The sequence below is a fragment of the Nansenia antarctica genome, assembly GCF_963989245.1.
Source record: "Nansenia antarctica genome assembly, chromosome: 13".
NCBI lineage: Eukaryota > Metazoa > Chordata > Actinopteri > Argentiniformes > Microstomatidae > Nansenia > Nansenia antarctica.
The window spans coordinates 9432329-9450175 of record NC_137683.1 but is presented as its reverse complement, the minus strand read 5'-3'; the positions used below and the strand labels follow the sequence as shown (position 1 = coordinate 9450175).

The 17847-nt window shown below is 41.6% G+C and overlaps 1 protein-coding gene across 1 annotated transcript; it reads left to right on the top strand.

Annotated features, from left to right (window-relative positions):
• The first annotated feature begins 290 nt into the window (after positions 1 to 290).
• cnn3a (calponin 3, acidic a) lies at positions 291 to 17560 on the top strand. The gene is made up of 7 exons (XM_080544300.1): positions 291 to 516; positions 13526 to 13647; positions 14068 to 14134; positions 14422 to 14559; positions 14680 to 14796; positions 15046 to 15192; positions 16087 to 17560. The coding sequence occupies exons 1-7, from the start codon at positions 460 to 462 to the stop codon at positions 16426 to 16428; spliced, it is 990 nt and encodes a 329-aa protein (XP_080400426.1). The 5' UTR covers positions 291 to 459; the 3' UTR covers positions 16429 to 17560.
• The last annotated feature ends 287 nt before the right edge of the window (positions 17561 to 17847 follow it).

The following is a 17847-nucleotide window of genomic DNA, read 5'->3' as shown; positions in this document are numbered from 1 at the left end:
AAATAAATAAATAATAATAATAATAATAATAATAATAAATGCCAATATATGGATGTCATATACATGCTTATTTCCAGAAGATAACGTGTTACCATAACATAATAAGACCATTGACTCTACAGTAGCAGAGGTACCAGGCCAGCCCTTCAACAATGAGAAGAGGTATGTAAAACCGGCGCCTCTGATTGGCTGGCCAGGCTCGGTCAATCGTCTTGCGACACTTTTTTCCAAACAGAAATTAGTTATTGAAGCGAGAAGTTTCTGCGCTCAGCCTGCCACTGCGATACTCTCTCACTCCACACTCACTCGCACGGATTTTTAACTCTCTATTTGGACTGTCTGACACGGGACCCCTGAAAAACACATCGTGTGTTTTTAATACAAAGTTTCACAGAGGAACTCGCTTTTGCTACATTTGTAGCTGGGAATATTGACTTTGTTTTTTAATTTGAAAACGAAATGACTCAATTCAATAAGGGACCAGCCTACGGATTATCAGCAGAAGTGAGAAGCAAAGTGAGTAACTAAATGCAGGCTATGGGTCATTAAATAAGTAGCCTATATATGAATGAATGAATGAATGAATGAATGAATGAATGAATGAAAGCTTTATTTCGAACATGTGAAAAAAGAAATAGTTATAACAAGAAAAAACAAGAAAAAACAAAACAAAACAAAACAAAACAAAACACTATTTACTTAACATGTCCGAAAATATATATATTTGAACCACTATGCCTAATGTTGCAATATAAGGATTTGACTCACTATGGGTTGGCATGGAATTGCTCTGGGTATGAGGACGTAGATGCAATCAGTGTGTAATAAATAGGACACCCCAGATGCCGTTTTCAGTGGCCATTTTCTGTCATTTCCCTGGATTGACCCCAATATGGAAACTTTCCCCAAAAGTAAAAAAGAGTGCTACGCATGGATTGATCATGCCGGAAATATTTTGGGGTAGACTAACACACGAATCAAATTGTGCTCTTATGAATCTCCTACGAAATGGAAAAATCTCAGTATGCACATATTTATAATTTGCCCAAAATGAGCTCTGCTCTGATTATGTTCGAATAGCCTCAAAGGTTTTGGAGTAAGGCCTACGGGGCTAAAAAGCAGAAAGAATTGGTAACACCAATGAAATGATTGTTATCACACAAGGATAGCATGTTTATTCTGTTGTGTTGTGAAGGTGTCGTTAAAGCGTTAAAATGAATGAAAGCCAAGTCCAAGTCATTGTTCGTGGAGCAGGGAGGAGTCCAGGATGCCCCCACAATTTTGGGCTAGGTGAAGTGGAGATTTTCATTGAAATGCTCTAAACTTATAATGCTATAATATCGCATATTTGTAAATAACTGATGTTGATATTTGAGTTCAAACCATTGATAAATAGGTTCAAACAACAAAGTCGCGCGGATGGCGTGCGCTGGCGTGCAAATAGATACGTTTGGCTGGGTAGATGGACATAATAGATTTAAAAGAAAAAATGGCAAACAACTCTTTAACAGTCGAGATTCACGTGTGGCCAAAAGTGATCAAATGTGTTATTGCACAGTCACAGTGACAAAGCTACCAGGAAAGTTTTGGAAGCTTTGGAAGTTTCTCCTCTTTTTTTAGGAAATCAAATCATGACATCATCGGTTACCCATTTGGAGTAGCAGTAGGCGGGGCTAAAGCAGACCCTCGTAGCCTGTAGCTGTGTTCGAAATGGCGTACTATTACTGAAATAAATCAACTTTTTGATGATATTCTAATTATATGACCAGCACCTGTATATATAAACGGGTTATTTTGATAAACTGGCCACATTTTGGCAATACAGGTGCTGGTTATATAATTAGAATATCATCAAAAAGTTGATTTATTTCAGTAATTCCATTCAAAAAGTGAAACTTGTATAATGTATACATTCATTCCACACAGACTGATATATTTCAAGTGTTTATTGCTTTTAATTTTGATGATTATTACTGACAACTAATGAAAACCCAAAATTCAGTATCTCAGAAAATTAGAATATTACTTAAGACCAATACAAAACAAGTTTTTTTTAAAATGTTGTTTTTAAATGTTGGCCAACTGAAAAGTATGAACATGGAAAATATGAGCATGTACAGCACTCAATACTTAGTTGGGGCTCCTTTTGCCTGAATTACTGCAGCAATGCGGCGTGGCATGGAGTCCATCAGTCTGTGGCACTGCTCAGGTGTTATGAGAGCCCAGGTTGCTCTGATAGTGGCCTTCAGCTCTTCTGCATTGTTGGGTCTGGCGCATCGCATCTTCCTCTTCACAAGACCCCATAGATTTTCTATGGGGCTAAGGTCAGGTGAGTTTGCTGGCCAATTAAGAACAGGGATACCATGGTCCTTAAACCAGGTACTGGTATCTTTGGCACTGTGTGCAGGTGCCAAGTCCTGTTGGAAAATGAAATCTGCATCTCCATAAAGTTGGTCAGCAGCAGGAAGCATGAAGTGCTCTAAAACTTCCTGGTTGACGGCTGCGTTGACCCTGGACCTCAGAAAACACAGTGGACCAACACCAGCAGATGACATGGCACCCCAAACCATCACTGACGGTGGAAACTTTACACTGGACTTCAAGCAACGTGGATTCTGTGCCTCTCCTCTCTTCCTCCAGACTCTGGGACCTTGATTTCCAAAGGAAATGCAAAATGTACTTTCATCAGAGAACATAACTTTGGACCACTCAGCAGCAGTCCAGTCCTTTTTGTCTTTAGCCGAGGCGAGACGCTTCTGACGCTGTCTCTTGTTCAAGAGTGGCTTGACACAAGGAATGCGACAGCTGAAACCCATGTCTTGCATACGTCTGTGTGTGGTGGTTCTTGAAGCACTGACTCCAGCTGCAGTCCACTCTTTGTGAATCTCCCCCACATTTTTGAATCGGCTTTGTTTCACAATCCTCTCCAGGGTGCGGTTATCCCTATTGCTTTCTGTTTTCTACCACATCTTTTCCTTCCCTTCGCCTCTCTATTAATTTGCTTGGACACAGAGCTCTGTGAACAGCCAGCCTCTTTAGCAATGACCTTTTGTGTCTTGCCCTCCTTGTGCAAGGTGTCAATGGTCGTCTTTTGGACAACTGTCAGGTCAGCAGTCTTCCCCATGATTGTGTAGCCTACAGAACTGGACTGAGGGACCATTTAAAGGCGTTTGCAGGTGTTTTTAGTTAATTAGCTGATTAGAGAGTGGCACCAGGGGTCTTCAATATTGAACCTTTTCACAATATTCTAATTTTCTGAGATACAACATTTGGGGTTTTCATTAGTTGTCAGTAATAATCATAAAAATTAAAAGCAATAAACACTTGAAATATATCAGTCTATGTGGAATGAATGTACCGTATACATTATACAAGTTTCACTTTTTGAATGGAATTACTGAAATAAATCAACTTTTTGATGATATTCTAATTATATGACCAGCACCTGTATACATGGTTACTTTCTCACCTGAAAACATATTAAAACTTGACATAAAAATGACATGAACACTTGTAGAGCCAACATTACATCAGCGTTTAGCCTATGGAGGTTTAGCCTGCTTCAAAATTCCCACTGCCGGCCGGTGCGAAATGCATTCTGGGATACTGAGCTGCATACTTCAGTGTGAACAGTCTGCTGGTAATGGCATACTTATTATACATTTAGTAGACAGTATGCAGTATACTCACTGAGTATGCAGTAGGCAGTAGGCCTATGCTTGTATGTCATTTTCGAACACAGCCTATGTGTTCCCTTTAAGATGCTCATAGGCCTATGCCATTGCCATTGACATTCCCAACATGCATACAGTTTTAATCACTTTAGTCTTGATGACAGTGGTGCCCATGCCAGAGAGACACCAAACCAGTTGAGCTACAAAATATGAAATATGTAGTTAGTTTTGTTAATCCGGTTGTCTGAGATTCCTATAACTTTGAATGTTCTCCCTTGCTCTGCTGTCGGCTTTCACATTTCAGCTGCTTTTTATTTATTTAGTTTTTTAAAGTGAAGCTGAGCATCTGTTTTCTATCAAGTCTAAATGAATAACTTTGCTGCTCTGTGAGAGGAGAGGGCCTGGATGTTCAAAAGTAGGCTATTTATTTAGCTACAAAGACTTGGGGAAACTGAACTCTTTTTATGGAACAAATACAATCCATTAGTCTAAAGCCGGACATGGCACTTTCTCAACCTGTGACAATTAGTCAGTGATGTTAATTGTACATTCTCCAAGGACTGAATGCAAACAGAAACTAGAGGAACTTCTACCTTGCATAACTCACAGTGTGACTGACAGTTCCCTAGCTGTGCGTCTCTGTGAGTGACATAGCAGAGATGCCAAGAATTCCTCATTGAAATCCCTTTATTCCCTTTAACCCAAACCGAGAGTTATTGATTCACTACGTGATGTTAGAATTATAAGGTTCTATCTCCATTTTTGGTCAAAATTGAGTTTTTTACATAATCTGATCCATTAGGTGTTTATTAATGCCTGTGTGGTGTTATTTTTAAAATGTTTAAATTTGTTAGTTAGTTATTTGTTATATAGTTATTTGTTAGTAATAAAATACAAAGGTTCCATCTCACAAAACATAATGGAATGTAAAACCTTTGACGCTCAATATCTCTGAACTACCCTAAACGGAGATATAACCTTATAATTCTAAACTCACGGCTAGTTATTGATTCACTAGTTATAAGCATCTCTCTTTTTGGACTATAAGCTCATATACGGATGATGTAGCTGTGGTCACAGCAGGTTCAAAGTCCTACGGTCTAGACCACTTCTCCATGCTCCTCCTTGTGTTGTGGGCTCTCTGACCCAGTAAGAGAATCAGGCCACAGGTTTAGTATGTCACGTCTCCCTTACCGTCTGGGTTTGAAACATGTTTTTAAATGCCTTCTGTTTATTTTAGGACTTTTTTTCTTCCACATTGTGGTATGAAAAGCCTCTCCGTGAAGTAATCTGCACCTCAACAGGGTCAGATGAGCGACTATGCTCTGAGCCGAGGAAATATGAAAATGAAAATAGTAGCCTTAGTTCCAAAGCTAGTGTGCTTTCAGATATGTTTCCAGTGTGGCTGCCAACACGCAGGCTTTATTGGAGAGCTGGTGATATATATCCAGTGGATTTGACAGTGGAAATGGAAAGCAGCTTAGTTTCCAATGTATATGCTTGTTAACCTTGAAAGATGACCAGCAGCTGTCAATCAGCTCAATGTTTACCTCATTGAATATGTTACAGATGGCTAAAGCTGAAATCACACTCGGTTCTACACAAACATATCATATTCTACTGTATGTCCCGTTGATGGACTATTTGTATTTTATTGTGTGGGAGATAAGGTGATATGCTATAGTGCTCAGTGAGATATTAACGTTTAGGTCTACATGCATGTTCATGTGTTTTGAATCGGCACAGAGGAAAAAAGGTGTTTTTCATTGGCCCTATATAGAGGCCCTCAAACATGGCCGTTTTTCACAATCACAACAACATTTTTGATCAATCCACCAGTGTTTTCATGGGGTCAATCCCTGGTTTATGTGTTGCCCAAATGTTTGACTGATGGTGTTTCCTGGGCTGTCACTTCTCAAGTGTTTGTAAGTAGAGAATTTCCCTTTTGGAAGCACATCTGTTCCGCCTTTTCTGCAGGAGTATACGGGGTCATGAACTTCAAGATGACTTGTTCATCTTGTTCTTCAAGTTTGTTCTCCTCTTAGTGAGGGTAGAGCTTTTGCTGAACCAGAAGTGTGGATGTTGGAGGAGTTGGGTTTCCAAGTTGGTTCTTCTGAACATTTCCGGTTAGTTTGTATTGATAACGACCAACCCAATGGTTCTCAGCAGTGAATGCAATCTATTTTTGGAAATAGACCATTTTTCATAATTCATTACAGTCAAGCATTGTTGTTGATATTCCCCTACTCCTTACCTAAATGTAGTTGTGTAATATCTTATTGAATCCTTGCTGTTGTAAACGTAATTTTCTCCGGGGTAGTTCCCACCGGTTTTGTTCAAAAGAAGGTAGTAGGTTTATTATTGACAAAACTTGTAGATCACTAGACACTAGAACAGCCACGGTCACCCTGTGAGTAATTACTTTTTTTAGACCTTTGCACTCGATCCAATTTCAGGACCCTCCTTTCATGACCTTCACATCCTAGATGTGCGCTCTACCACCCAGTATCCTTACATTTTCACGATAAGCTAGTATAAAGCTATTTTGCTGTTTTTCTGTGTAGGAGGAAGGCTAATTTACAAGAAGGGGAGGGGTTGTGGGGAGAATAGGAAATGTTCATAAACATAAACAAATATTATATTTGTGTACTATGTGAATGACCTGCTCTCCATAAAGAAAACAATAAAAAATAAAAAAAAAGATCACAAAGTGATCTTTGTGTGTAAGTAGCGGATTACCCCGAAGGCTGCTCTAATAGTAGGTGAAATAGGCATGGCTGTCCTAGTGTTAAGACCACCTCAGATCACCGTACTATTCAAATGTGTTAATTCACTTATACTTTACCACAGAGTCAGGTTCTTACACCATTCATCACACCCTGAAGGTCTTGAGTCAGGTTGGTTGGTTTGTTTGTTAGTTTCTGCCCATTGAAGTCACCGTTTACCCTAGGGTGGGCCAATTGTTGGTAGGCCGACATCAAGCAAACAGAGAATTGTAATGTATTTGTCTCTGGTGAATTGATGCAAGAGGGATTTGTTTAGCCTGAGGTGGAACCTCAGGACACTCACCATTGCAAGACCTTGATTTTTTTTTGTTTTAAATGGTCTTCAGCAGCCAGAAGGTCCTTCTGTTCTACAAAACATGGTTGTGTTGGTTTTTGCATTCAAGCCCTGAAACATGCAAAAAAATCCACCCATTCCCCATATCAATATGATTTTCTGCCTTTAGTACAGTGCAGTGAAGATGCTAAACAAAAAGTCAAAGCAATAGATATACATTTTAGGATGACTGTTACGTCATGTGTGTTCCCATGTGTTTGACTTGGTAAGTGCCAATGACCCTTTGAGATTGACAGGCCTATCTCTTCTGGATCTCCCTGGTTTGTCATTTAGTTTTTGCGGTCCCTTAGGATAACCCCAGACATTACACAAACATTACGCTCTGGTGGTTTTAGACAAAGTTGTCTTTTCATTATCCTTCATCCCTGCCTCTTGGCTGCTGCACCCTAGGACAATTTTCCTGGCAAAAAACATTGAAATAGGGTTATTTTTAGTACGATTACCTGATAGTTTTGTATTAATTGAATTGCTTTTCTATTTAGAAAATGCTTGCTCCCGTTGGTGAGCTAGTGAATGCTACTGTGGTCGTTGTCGACTTCCCACCATGTCCCCTTAGCGTTCTCCTCACCATGTCCCCTCAGCGTTCTCCTCACCATGTCCCCTTAGCGTTCTCCTCACCATGTCCCCTTAGCGTTCTCCTCACCATGTCCCCTTAGCGTTCTCCTCACCATGTCCCCTTAGCGTTCTCCTCACCATGTCCCCTTAGCGTTCTCCTCACCATGTCCCCTTAGCGTTCTCCTCACCATGTCCCCTTAGCGTTCTCCTCACCATGTCCCCTTAGCGTTCTCCTCACCATGTCCCCTTAGCGTTCTCCTCACCATGTCCCCTTAGCGTTCTCCTCACCATGTCCCCTTAGCGTTCTCCTCACCATGTCCCCTTAGCGTTCTCCTCACCATGTCCCCTTAGCGTTCTCCTCACCATGTCCCCTTAGCGTTCTCCTCACCATGTCCCCTTAGCGTTCTCCTCACCATGTCCCCTTAGCGTTCTCCTCACCATGTCCCCTTAGCGTTCTCCTCACCATGTCCCCTTAGCGTTCTCCTCACCATGTCCCCGTAGCGTTCTCCTCACCATGTCCCCTTAGCGTTCTCCTCACCATGTCCCCTTAGCGTTCTCCTCACCATGTGTGCGTTTCTCCTGTGGCAGTAGAGCAGGGTGTAGCTGGAGCAGAGCCAGGGGCTGGATGAATGAGGCCCCATTCAGGGTTTCCCTGGAGAGTAAAGACTGATAAGGGGAGAGCAGGGCAGTCAAGCTTGTGGTAGCAAAATATTCTAAACGCTTTGCTCTGTGTGTTGCCCTACGGAACACAACCCAGGTATCGGTGGTGGAGACAGGTCACCGTGGGGCTGTTGTGCCACATTCCTGCTTCTGTTATTCTAATAAACAACAGTACCATTCCCACAGATGGCCAGCGGGCCTGCGGGGGAAAGGGCTGGCGTGTTCCCCTGCTATGTGCTGACACTAGAGAACTCCCAGGATCGGTTCAAGCTACCGTTTTGAAGTGTGAAGTGTTATTCCTGAATTTCTTATGTTGTCATGTTAACCCCGTGCTGCCACTTTTAGACAAACAGGAAAGGCCTCTTTTCATGAAACTATTGTCCAGTTCTTCTCTGTTGACTCCAGTGACATATTGAGGGTTCACTAACCTTTACATGCTCAACTTGTAAAGTTAATGCTGCTATCTTGTGCACATATTTGTTTTGGATAGCAGTCCATTGTCTGTGGCAATACCATGAGAAACTGCCTTTAATTGTTGACCATGGAGGACTAGGGGTTGTTTATAATGGGGGCTTGAGGTTTGTTCTGAGATTATAGTTTGAGAAAACTAACTTATACACATGCATGCAACTCCTAGGCTAATACTCCAGTCCAGTCGAGCTACACAAGTTAGAATTTTGCCTTGGTGCCTCATTCATTTAAAACTCTTTATTTTGCTTGGTCTTATTGCAGCTCCAAGCCCACAGATCTATAAATATGTGTTGTTCACTTCACATTTACAGCATAGACAATCTGCTCACAGTATGTGGTCTGTGGAGTGTTTTCAGACCCAGCGGCTGGTTAAATATCAATGAATACCAGCTGTACTATTTGTACTAGCTTAGTTCAACGTGGGGGGGGGGGGGGTTGAAACCGGTCAGGATTGTGTTATGGTCAAGGCCCAAGTCATTGGATGTGCATGTCAAGTAACTTTCTGGTAAGACTTGACACTATATTCATATGAGTTTAGGATATTGTAAATACCTTAATGCTTATACAACCTAACGGTATACTGAAGTCATTATTGATGAAACAGTTGACAGTGGTGTAGACGCCCTACATTGAATTGATAGAATTGCACATAGTGCCTTCTCTCTCTCCTCCTAACCACCTTTATCCAGATGTTTGCTTGGTTTTGCCCAGTCATCAGGAAACGGTTTGGGGTACAGAGTTGAGGCAGGGAGGGGCTTGTCTGGGGTTCAATCCCAGTGGGGTTTAGATGGAGCCCCACTCTTAATGACTCCATCCAGACGATGAGAACTGGAGCCCTTTTTCCCCACTTTTCTTTTTTCGGAGGGGAAGTTGGCAGTGTTCCTAGAGAACTGCTGCTGGGAGAGGTGAAGAGAGAGAAACTCTCTGCTCTCTAATCTTCCCCTCGCTCCCTCTCTGAAGAAGAGGGTTCTCTGTTTTCTGGTGACGGTTTCTGCAGTGGCAACAGAATTCCCTTTTGATGAGTTTTCTAAATGACAGTGTTCTCAAGTTTGCCGTCGTTACGGACTGGGAAGTTTCCCCTGTAGCCTTTAACCCCTGGCCTTCCTGCTGACTCATATTTTGGAACACAACACTGCTTTTTGCCCTTTTAACAAGATGGGGAAGATTTACCCTTTAGTCTGTCATTATGCGAGAATGGGCTTTGTTTCTGACCTCAAATTGCACAGAAATGGACACAGTGCTTCGGAGGCCCTCGTCTCTGGTGACTGCTTTCACATTCCAGCTGACAGGCTTTAGTGTGGGGGGAGTGATTGACTGCTGTTAAACTCAAACAAGCCTTTCTCTGGTGAATGGGGGGGGAAGATGTAGGCTACAAGTTTATGGGTCCTCTAACATAGAGGTTCTGAAAGGCTGTCATTACCTTATGTTTTTATTAGTGTGCCTAAGTTACACTGCTAGATATTGTTCTGTACAGTAGGCGTGTCCCTGGTGTAGCCTAGCATCCGCATCACTTCACGGGGAATTAACTGTACATCTGGGAAATGTCCGTAACTTCTGACTCGGTGTGTTAATGTGCGCATCTCTCTCACTCAGGGAGAGCAGAGCGAGAGTGAAAACAATAGCGACTTCACCGGTTTACAGTCCCCCCCCGTCTCTCACTGTGGATTTGTCCAATCCTTTGTTGAGCATCTGGTTTCTTAATTCCTAGTATATTGTGGCATTTCTTTGCCGTTAGCCATCTAAAATGTTTTAAGTAATTTTTGGGGCAGTCCCACTCATATTTTCATTTTATTGTGACAGAGACAGTAGAGATTTGACAGGAAGGATGGGTGAGAGAGAGAGAGAAGGGATGACATGCAGGATATGTCCGCGGCCGGAATCGAACTGGGAACCCTGCGGTTACATGGTCAGCGCTTAGTCCGCTACGCCACCTAAGCGCCCAGCCGTATGCCATCTAAGACATGTTTAGCAGACGTGTTGTCATCACGCATAAGGGAATACCCAGGGAAACGCAGACAGTGGAAGCGGTTGAGTCACGTGAGTTGAATGTTCGCTGCGTCAGAGTTTATTCGAATGACCTGTTTCCATTTATGCGCATTAACTCTGATTCAAAAGCGAAAACCACCTCAAGCGAGCGTACAAACCTTTGTGCGAATTAGAGGAAGTTTATTGGAATCAAGCCGTTTCCATAACATTTCTAATGCGAATCTCTTTAAAATGCGAATCTGAATGGTTTATGGAAACATTAACAACGACTTGTGCTAGATAGAACAGAATAAACAGACTATCTTCGGGAAGCTCAATTGATTCGGCATATGCTTTTTATGACATTATATTGGGTAGCGGGTTCACAATTGTACCTTTTCTGGCGAAGTAGGTCCTCCACAGACAGACTGACAGACAGTCCTCAACTGAGTGTCCTCCAAGACAGACAGTCCTCCACTAAGTGAGAGGTTAAGGCACATTTGTCGTCAATGGACCTATCGCTAAGCCACGGCCCCTTTGAAAACTCGGACAAACAAACAATGCTTCACTGACAGTGACTGACCGACCGTGACTGAATGACATTCAATGACTTACAATGGTGGGAGTTGGCAAATTTCTGATTTATCACAGAAAGTAATAGACATGTTTTTTAAAGAACAAGAATATGTCATCTAGAAGCTTTTTACCATCAGATATTAGCGAGTTGTTTGTCTGAGTTTTCTGCCTGTCGTGACTTTTGCTGTGATATGATTGGACAATTTCTATTTTGGGGCGTGGCTTAGCGATAGGTCCATTGCAGTTATTCCCCTTTTAAATGAAGTGGTGCTAACAACAGATTGGACGGTGGTGAGAGGAGTGGAAGCCAGATGTTTTATCTCTTGTAGTCTTCCCTCCCTTCGAGTGTCCTTCTGACTGGGAGGATGAGTCGAGTGTCTGTGAGATGAGGTTGTTAAAAAGACATGTTTACCCTGTGTTGGCCAATGTTTAAGTGTTGTTTACAATGGCCAATGAGCTAATGGGTCATAGCAGCTGCTCACCTGATGGTCCAATAGGAAGTACAGTTATATATACTCCATTGTTTGACATCGCAGAAAACACTGGAAAGTTCAATGACATTGTGCAATGAAATTCTGGTTTGTATACCCATTGACGTAATCATTTATACAAGTTAAATATCTTAAAGTGTTTCTTAAGGTGTTGTTTTTAACGTCATCCTAAAAGGCTTAGTGTATTTGTTTTGTGTTTAACTTTTTGTCTCATTTCAATGAAAGTGTGGTGGAAGGCATTGTTGTTGTAGGCAATGTTTTCAAAGCAATGGCGAGTCAGTGATACTTAATGCAAGTTTGTGCGTGTGTGTGCGTGGGTGTGTGTGCTGGTACAAAAGACCAGGGGAGAGAGAGAGATATCAAGAAAGAAAGAGTATCAGGCCTTAAAGCTAAGCGTAGTAATAACTGGCTTCACTTTCACACATGCTTCCACTTCCACTACCTCAAAGTGACTAAAACAGACCTCCCATGACTCTTATCCATAAGGTCAGTAGCATCATTATCCTCTCTGATTAGAGTGTTCTGAACTACATTAACGATGCATGTCTAGCTAACCCTTTGTGAACAGATCGTCCTTTAAACACAAAGCCAGGGAGCTAGTTCAGTGTGTTATCCTGTATCTGTCTGTGATGCTGCCTAAACACCTGTCCTAAAGACTAATGGGCGGAAGGAAAAGCGAGATCAGACCATGCTAGGCCGTCTTGTATCTGGCGCTTGCTCTTTTGGTCTGGGAGCTTATGTGTTGACCTAAAACTGTAATGTCTGTTTGATCTCTTTTTTAGAAACAATTAGTTGAACTAATTGTTAAAGACGTTTAACTGCTCTGTATTTCTTCCTTCCTTTCTTTCTTTCTTTCTTTCTTTCTTTCTTAATTACAAACAACAAGGAGGTTTCAGACATAGAAGCCCAGTTTCCGGTCAAATAAATTCAATGGAAAATGGTCATTCGTATTTGGAGTAGTTACTGGTACCTTCGGTCTGAATAATGTGTTCCCCATGATTCTCATTGGCATAGATAGTCACACCATGAGAGATGCAACTAACCTGACATTTTAATATTCAGAGGTTCTCTCTGTATCATGATGTCGCATAGCTAGCCCGTTCTCTCACTGTAGCCTACGTGCGAATCTGATAGTTCTGATAACACATTGACTTACTGAAAGGCTGAGCTTTTTGTTTGTTGTTTGGCCAATTTGCGTCACATGAATCAGAAGCTAAACCCACGGCACAACAACAACATTTAAGCCCATGTCTGAGCCTTTATTCTTTCCCAGACGGTCTGTGTTTTAGCTCTAACCCTGGTCTGGTGATTGATCTCCTGTTGCTCAAATGTAGCCTAATCCTTTTCCTGTGACAGCAGCAGGCTCTCCAACATATGAGGTGTAAATAACTATTTCTGACAGAAACTCAGTGAGGCGGGGGGCGGGGGAGAGGCGTTATATTACAATGTCAAAGCAGAAACTATGATTGTGTAAGCCATTCATACATACCCCTCTCTTAAAGTAGTTGTTTGTGAGAAGACATGGTTGTCGGTATTCTTGACCTAAAAATGGATATTAGTAGCACTAATATAAGTTGTCCAAACATCATTCATATCCAGTACACAATGCAGAGACATAACAGCAGATGCTAGAGAAAGGGAGGCCTAGGTCCTGTAGCCTCCAAGGCCAAATTCCATTGCAATGACTCTGGGAAATGAGACTCAGACAGGGAGAAAGAGAACCTGCTAGCCTGAAACCTCATTCCTTTGTAACATTGAATAAAATACGCTCCTCAAATCTCATTTCATCTCATTACAAACCTGAAAACTGTGTGTTGTTGTGTGTTGCTGCGGAAGAAACGACACACATCTAACAGTAGTAAGACTAATTACTGATGTGACATTGTACTCAGGTAATAACCTGGTATATGGAGTTCAGTGGTGTGTTTTATTACACCAGAGGAACAGCCCTTTCCATTTCCTAGTGAAGGAATTGTTCCAAAGGCACTAAGTGCAGTCTTGTCTTCTCCTCAGATTGCCCAGAAATATGACTTGCAGAGGGAAGAGGAGCTGCGCTTCTGGATCGAGGAGGTGACGGGCATGACCATCGGAGAGAACTTTCAGAAAGGCCTGAAAGACGGAATCATCCTGGGAGAGTAAGTGTGTGTACGTGTGTGTGTGTGTGTACGTATGTTTGTGTGTGTGTGTGTGTGTGTGTGTGTGTGTATATATGTGTGCATGTGTGTGTGTACGCGTGCGTGTGTGTGTGTACGGGTGCGTGTGTGCCCGCCATGGGACTGCAGCAAAGTAGACAGTGATCAGAGGTTTGACATTGCAGGGGAGAATGCTCTAGTCTGGAGCTAATGAGCTAATGCTAATGCTGAAGACAATTTTACGCATGAGGGATCAATCACAAACTCATTAGGAGGGACAGACAGGGAATTCCAGAGCAAGACATCAACTTCCATTGATTAGTATTTCCCATTCATATACTGTATTACTGTACTTGAATGTGCATAACCTCCATGAATGTGTGTCATGTAATAACCTCAACCTGCTCTCCATCTCTCTGTTAGTTTGATCAACAAACTGCAGCCTGGCTCAATAAAGAAAATCAACCACTCACAATTGAACTGGCATAAGGTAAAGCATTTTTTTTCTCAAACTTCAATAAGGCATTCACACTCTTGAGTAGTACTAAGGACAGTTTTCCAAAGAAAGCATAGAGAACAGGACCGTCATAGTGAGGCTTGTTCACCTCGTTTATAAGACCTGGAGCAACATGCCGTGTCCTGAGAAGAAGTCTAGTCATTCATCCTGCCTCTCTAACAACACCTCCTTTATGAGCTTATTACTTCCTGATGGTTAAGTAATAACTTACCGTACACCCCCCCCTTCCCCCCCCCTACTGTTTTCTCTTGTTCCTCCAGCTGGAGAACATTGGAAACTTCATCAAAGCAATCCTGGCCTATGGCCTGAAGCCCAATGACATATTTGAGGCCAATGACCTGTTTGAAAGTGGGAACATGACTCAAGTCCAGACCACACTCCTCGCCCTGGCCGGCATGGTGAGTGGTCATGAGTGACAGGAACACAATGGCTCTCCAGTGTTCATTTATGTTGATAGAGTTCATATCATTCTAGCGCATTGTTGTCATTTAAAGTGCTTTGTCGTCTTTGTTTCCTAGGCAAAGACCAAAGGCATGGACACAAAGTTTGACATCGGGGTGAAATACGCAGACAAGCAGACGCGTCACTTTGATGATGAGAAGATCAAGGCGGGCCAGTGTGTCATCGGCCTGCAGGTGAAACATGATGATGATAGGAACAATCGCAGCCACAGGCGGCCATTTTTAATTACATTTTTCGACGTGGCCATTAGATGATGTGTATTGTTTTTTTAAATGATTATTCAGTATTCTTTATTCCAACTCTCTATGCCTTCTATATATCTCGCCTATGGATATTACACTTAATGGGTATATGCATATAGACAACATGCATCTGTACATTTAGATTTAGATGTGATTTTCGTCATCTTTTTTGTATTTCAGATGGGGACCAACAAGTGTGCGAGCCAGGCTGGTATGACAGCTTATGGGACCAGGAGACATCTCTACGACCCCAAGACACAGACAGACAAGCCTTACGACCAGACCACCATCAGCCTGCAGATGGGCACAAACAAAGGGGCCAGCCAGGTAGAACCAACACTGCTGTTACTAAGGCCCACACTGCTGTTACTAAGGCCCACCTCATACAGAGTGACTTTAGAATTATAAGGTTATTATAAGGTTATTTATAAGGTTCCATTTTTGTCAAAATGTAGTTTTTTACATAATCTGATCCATTAGGTGTTTATTAATGCCTGTGTGGTGTTATTTTTAAAATGTTGACATTTTTGAGTTAGTAATTCATAAAATACAAAGGTTCCATCTCACAAAACATAATGGAATGTAAAAACTTTGATGGTCAATATCTCTGAACTACCCTAAACGGAGATAGAACCTTATAATTCTAAGCTCACGTAGAGTGACTTTCTACCTGTTTGACCTTTTTTTGTTACTGTATGTAAAAATGATTTTAGCTTGATTTATAGCTGGTCTTTAGTCAATAATTAGTCAAACTCTCATCCCAGGGTAACTCGACTACAGCTACCATATCGCAGTGCATAACATATATGTTTGAATACCTGTGATTTTATATCATGCTTACTACCATTTACTGAATCACTGCAATCATAATATTGATAATTACTATGAAATAATTTAAGTAAGTATGTAAAGTGGGATTTTACTCTTTTGTTGTTGTTGTTGTTGTTGTTGTTGTTGTTGTTTGTCCCATCATATAATTCCTTTGTGCATACAACCTTCATAGATATTGTAGTTTTGAGCTCAGGTTAACTTCCTGGAATAATCTCATAGTGCTGGATTTTGTGTCAAATTCTTTATCATTAAATAACTATCTATATATTTATTTGTTTATTTTTTAAGTCAACTTAAACACCTACTTGAAGTCCGTAGCGCTCTCTCTGTTTTCTTGAAACCTCCTAAAGTATTCCCCCCCCCCCCTCACTCTCTCTCCCGTTTCTCCAGGCTGGGATGGCAGCCCCAGGCACGCGTCGTGACATCTTTGACCATAAAGCATCAGTGGCATCAGTGGACAACTCCACCATCTCCCTCCAGATGGGCACCAACAAGGTGGCGTCCCAGAAGGGCATGAGCGTCTACGGCCTGGGCCGCCAGGTCTATGACCCCAAGTACTGCGCCACCCCCACAGAGCCTGTCATCCACGCCAACGGCAGCCAGGGCACAGGGACCAACGTCTCCGAGATCAGCGACAGTGACTATCAGGCAGAGTTCCAAGAAGAGGAGTACCCTGTCAATTACAACGACGACTACAGCACCCACTACAACGACCAAGGCATCGACTATTAGGGCCAGCATACCCCCCCCCCCCCCTCTCTCCAACACAACCGCTAGTCGGAGCAGTATTAACAAGTGTATTTTTTATCCACAACAACAACAGAGCAAGTCTTTTGCTATCCTTCGCTAGTCTTGCTATTTTTTTTGATTGAAGCATAAGAGAGAGAAATATTGCCTTGAGTGCCACCTCCACCACCACCTCCCCAACTCTTCCATTTGAGCAGCAGAGGTCGTAATCAGTTGTAGTTAAGCCTAGAAGGGTGAGATACAGTGTTTTTGATATTTCTCATTTTAAGTTTGAGAACATGTGTTTTAAGTCTACTGTTAAGTCTTTTGAAGTATGGGGACACTGTGAAGAAAGGATTCATTTTTGACCAATGTGGTAGCATCTGCATACTCTGTTACAATTCCACTTTTGTATTCCCCCAGACGTATCATCATCATCCCTTTAATGGAATTCACACTTGCTTGTCTTAATGGTTCATGGGCTGTGTTTAAGATGCATCCCATGCTAATATAAAAAAGACCAATCTTATTTTTGTATATGTTTTTTTTTTTTTTTCCAAAGTGGTTGTAAAGTTTGGATGAACCAGTAGCCATTCTATTGTTTTCATTAGGTTTCTAATCACTGGAACATTTAGTTTTACTTCCTGACATTGTGAAGAGTGAGTACTTGCTCGCTCTTTGATTAGACCAGATGACCAAACCAGAGTTTACTGGATTATATCTCCTAGAGGGTTAGTCTTATCTGTACCATGACATGTCTCCTCGTGACGTTAGAATTATAAGGTTCTATCTCCATTTTTAGTCAAAATTGAGTTTTGATCCATTAGGTGTTTATTAATGCCTTTGTGGTGTTATTTTAAAAATGTTGACATTTTTGAGTTAGTAATTAATAAAATGCAAAGGTTCCATCTCACAAAACATAATGGAATGTAAAAACGTTGACCTCAATATCTCTGAACTGCCCTAAACGGAGATAGAACCTTATAATTCTGAGCTCACGTTCTTATAACCCCTCCCCCATCATTCCCGCTGTATTTATTGCCATGTCTTTCATTATAAACCAGTGCTCTGTTATATGGTTATTTTTAAAAGAAAATACAGTATGTATGTTATAAATAAAGCCTTAAGATCCTTGGTAAGTAAATCAATATGTGGATTCCAGTAAATCTCTTCACATTCTTTTACCATTGCTTTGAAGACATAATATGATTTTTTTTTTTCATGATATTATCCTTACAGCTGCCACTTCCTCCGTAAAGTGGTGATGTATTTTAAGCTAAATTAAATTACATGCTTACAGGATGTATTTTTCCACCTTGTGATTCCCATTGGCAGTAGCGGCCCTTTAATGCTGAGCTGTGGCTGGTCGCAGGACCTCTGACTTCATTAATAGGCGAGCACGTCTTGTATATTTTATGACGACAT

Excerpts from the sequence above, each read along its gene's own strand:
- cnn3a (XM_080544300.1), top strand. The coding sequence starts at position 460 with ATGACTCAATTCAATAAGGGACCAGCCTACGGATTATCAGCAGAAGTG. Across the intron at positions 14,135-14,421 it reads CACAATTGAACTGGCATAAG|CTGGAGAACATTGGAAACTT; the intron begins GTAAAGCATTTT and ends TTGTTCCTCCAG. Across the intron at positions 14,797-15,045 it reads AGTGTGTCATCGGCCTGCAG|ATGGGGACCAACAAGTGTGC; the intron begins GTGAAACATGAT and ends TTTGTATTTCAG.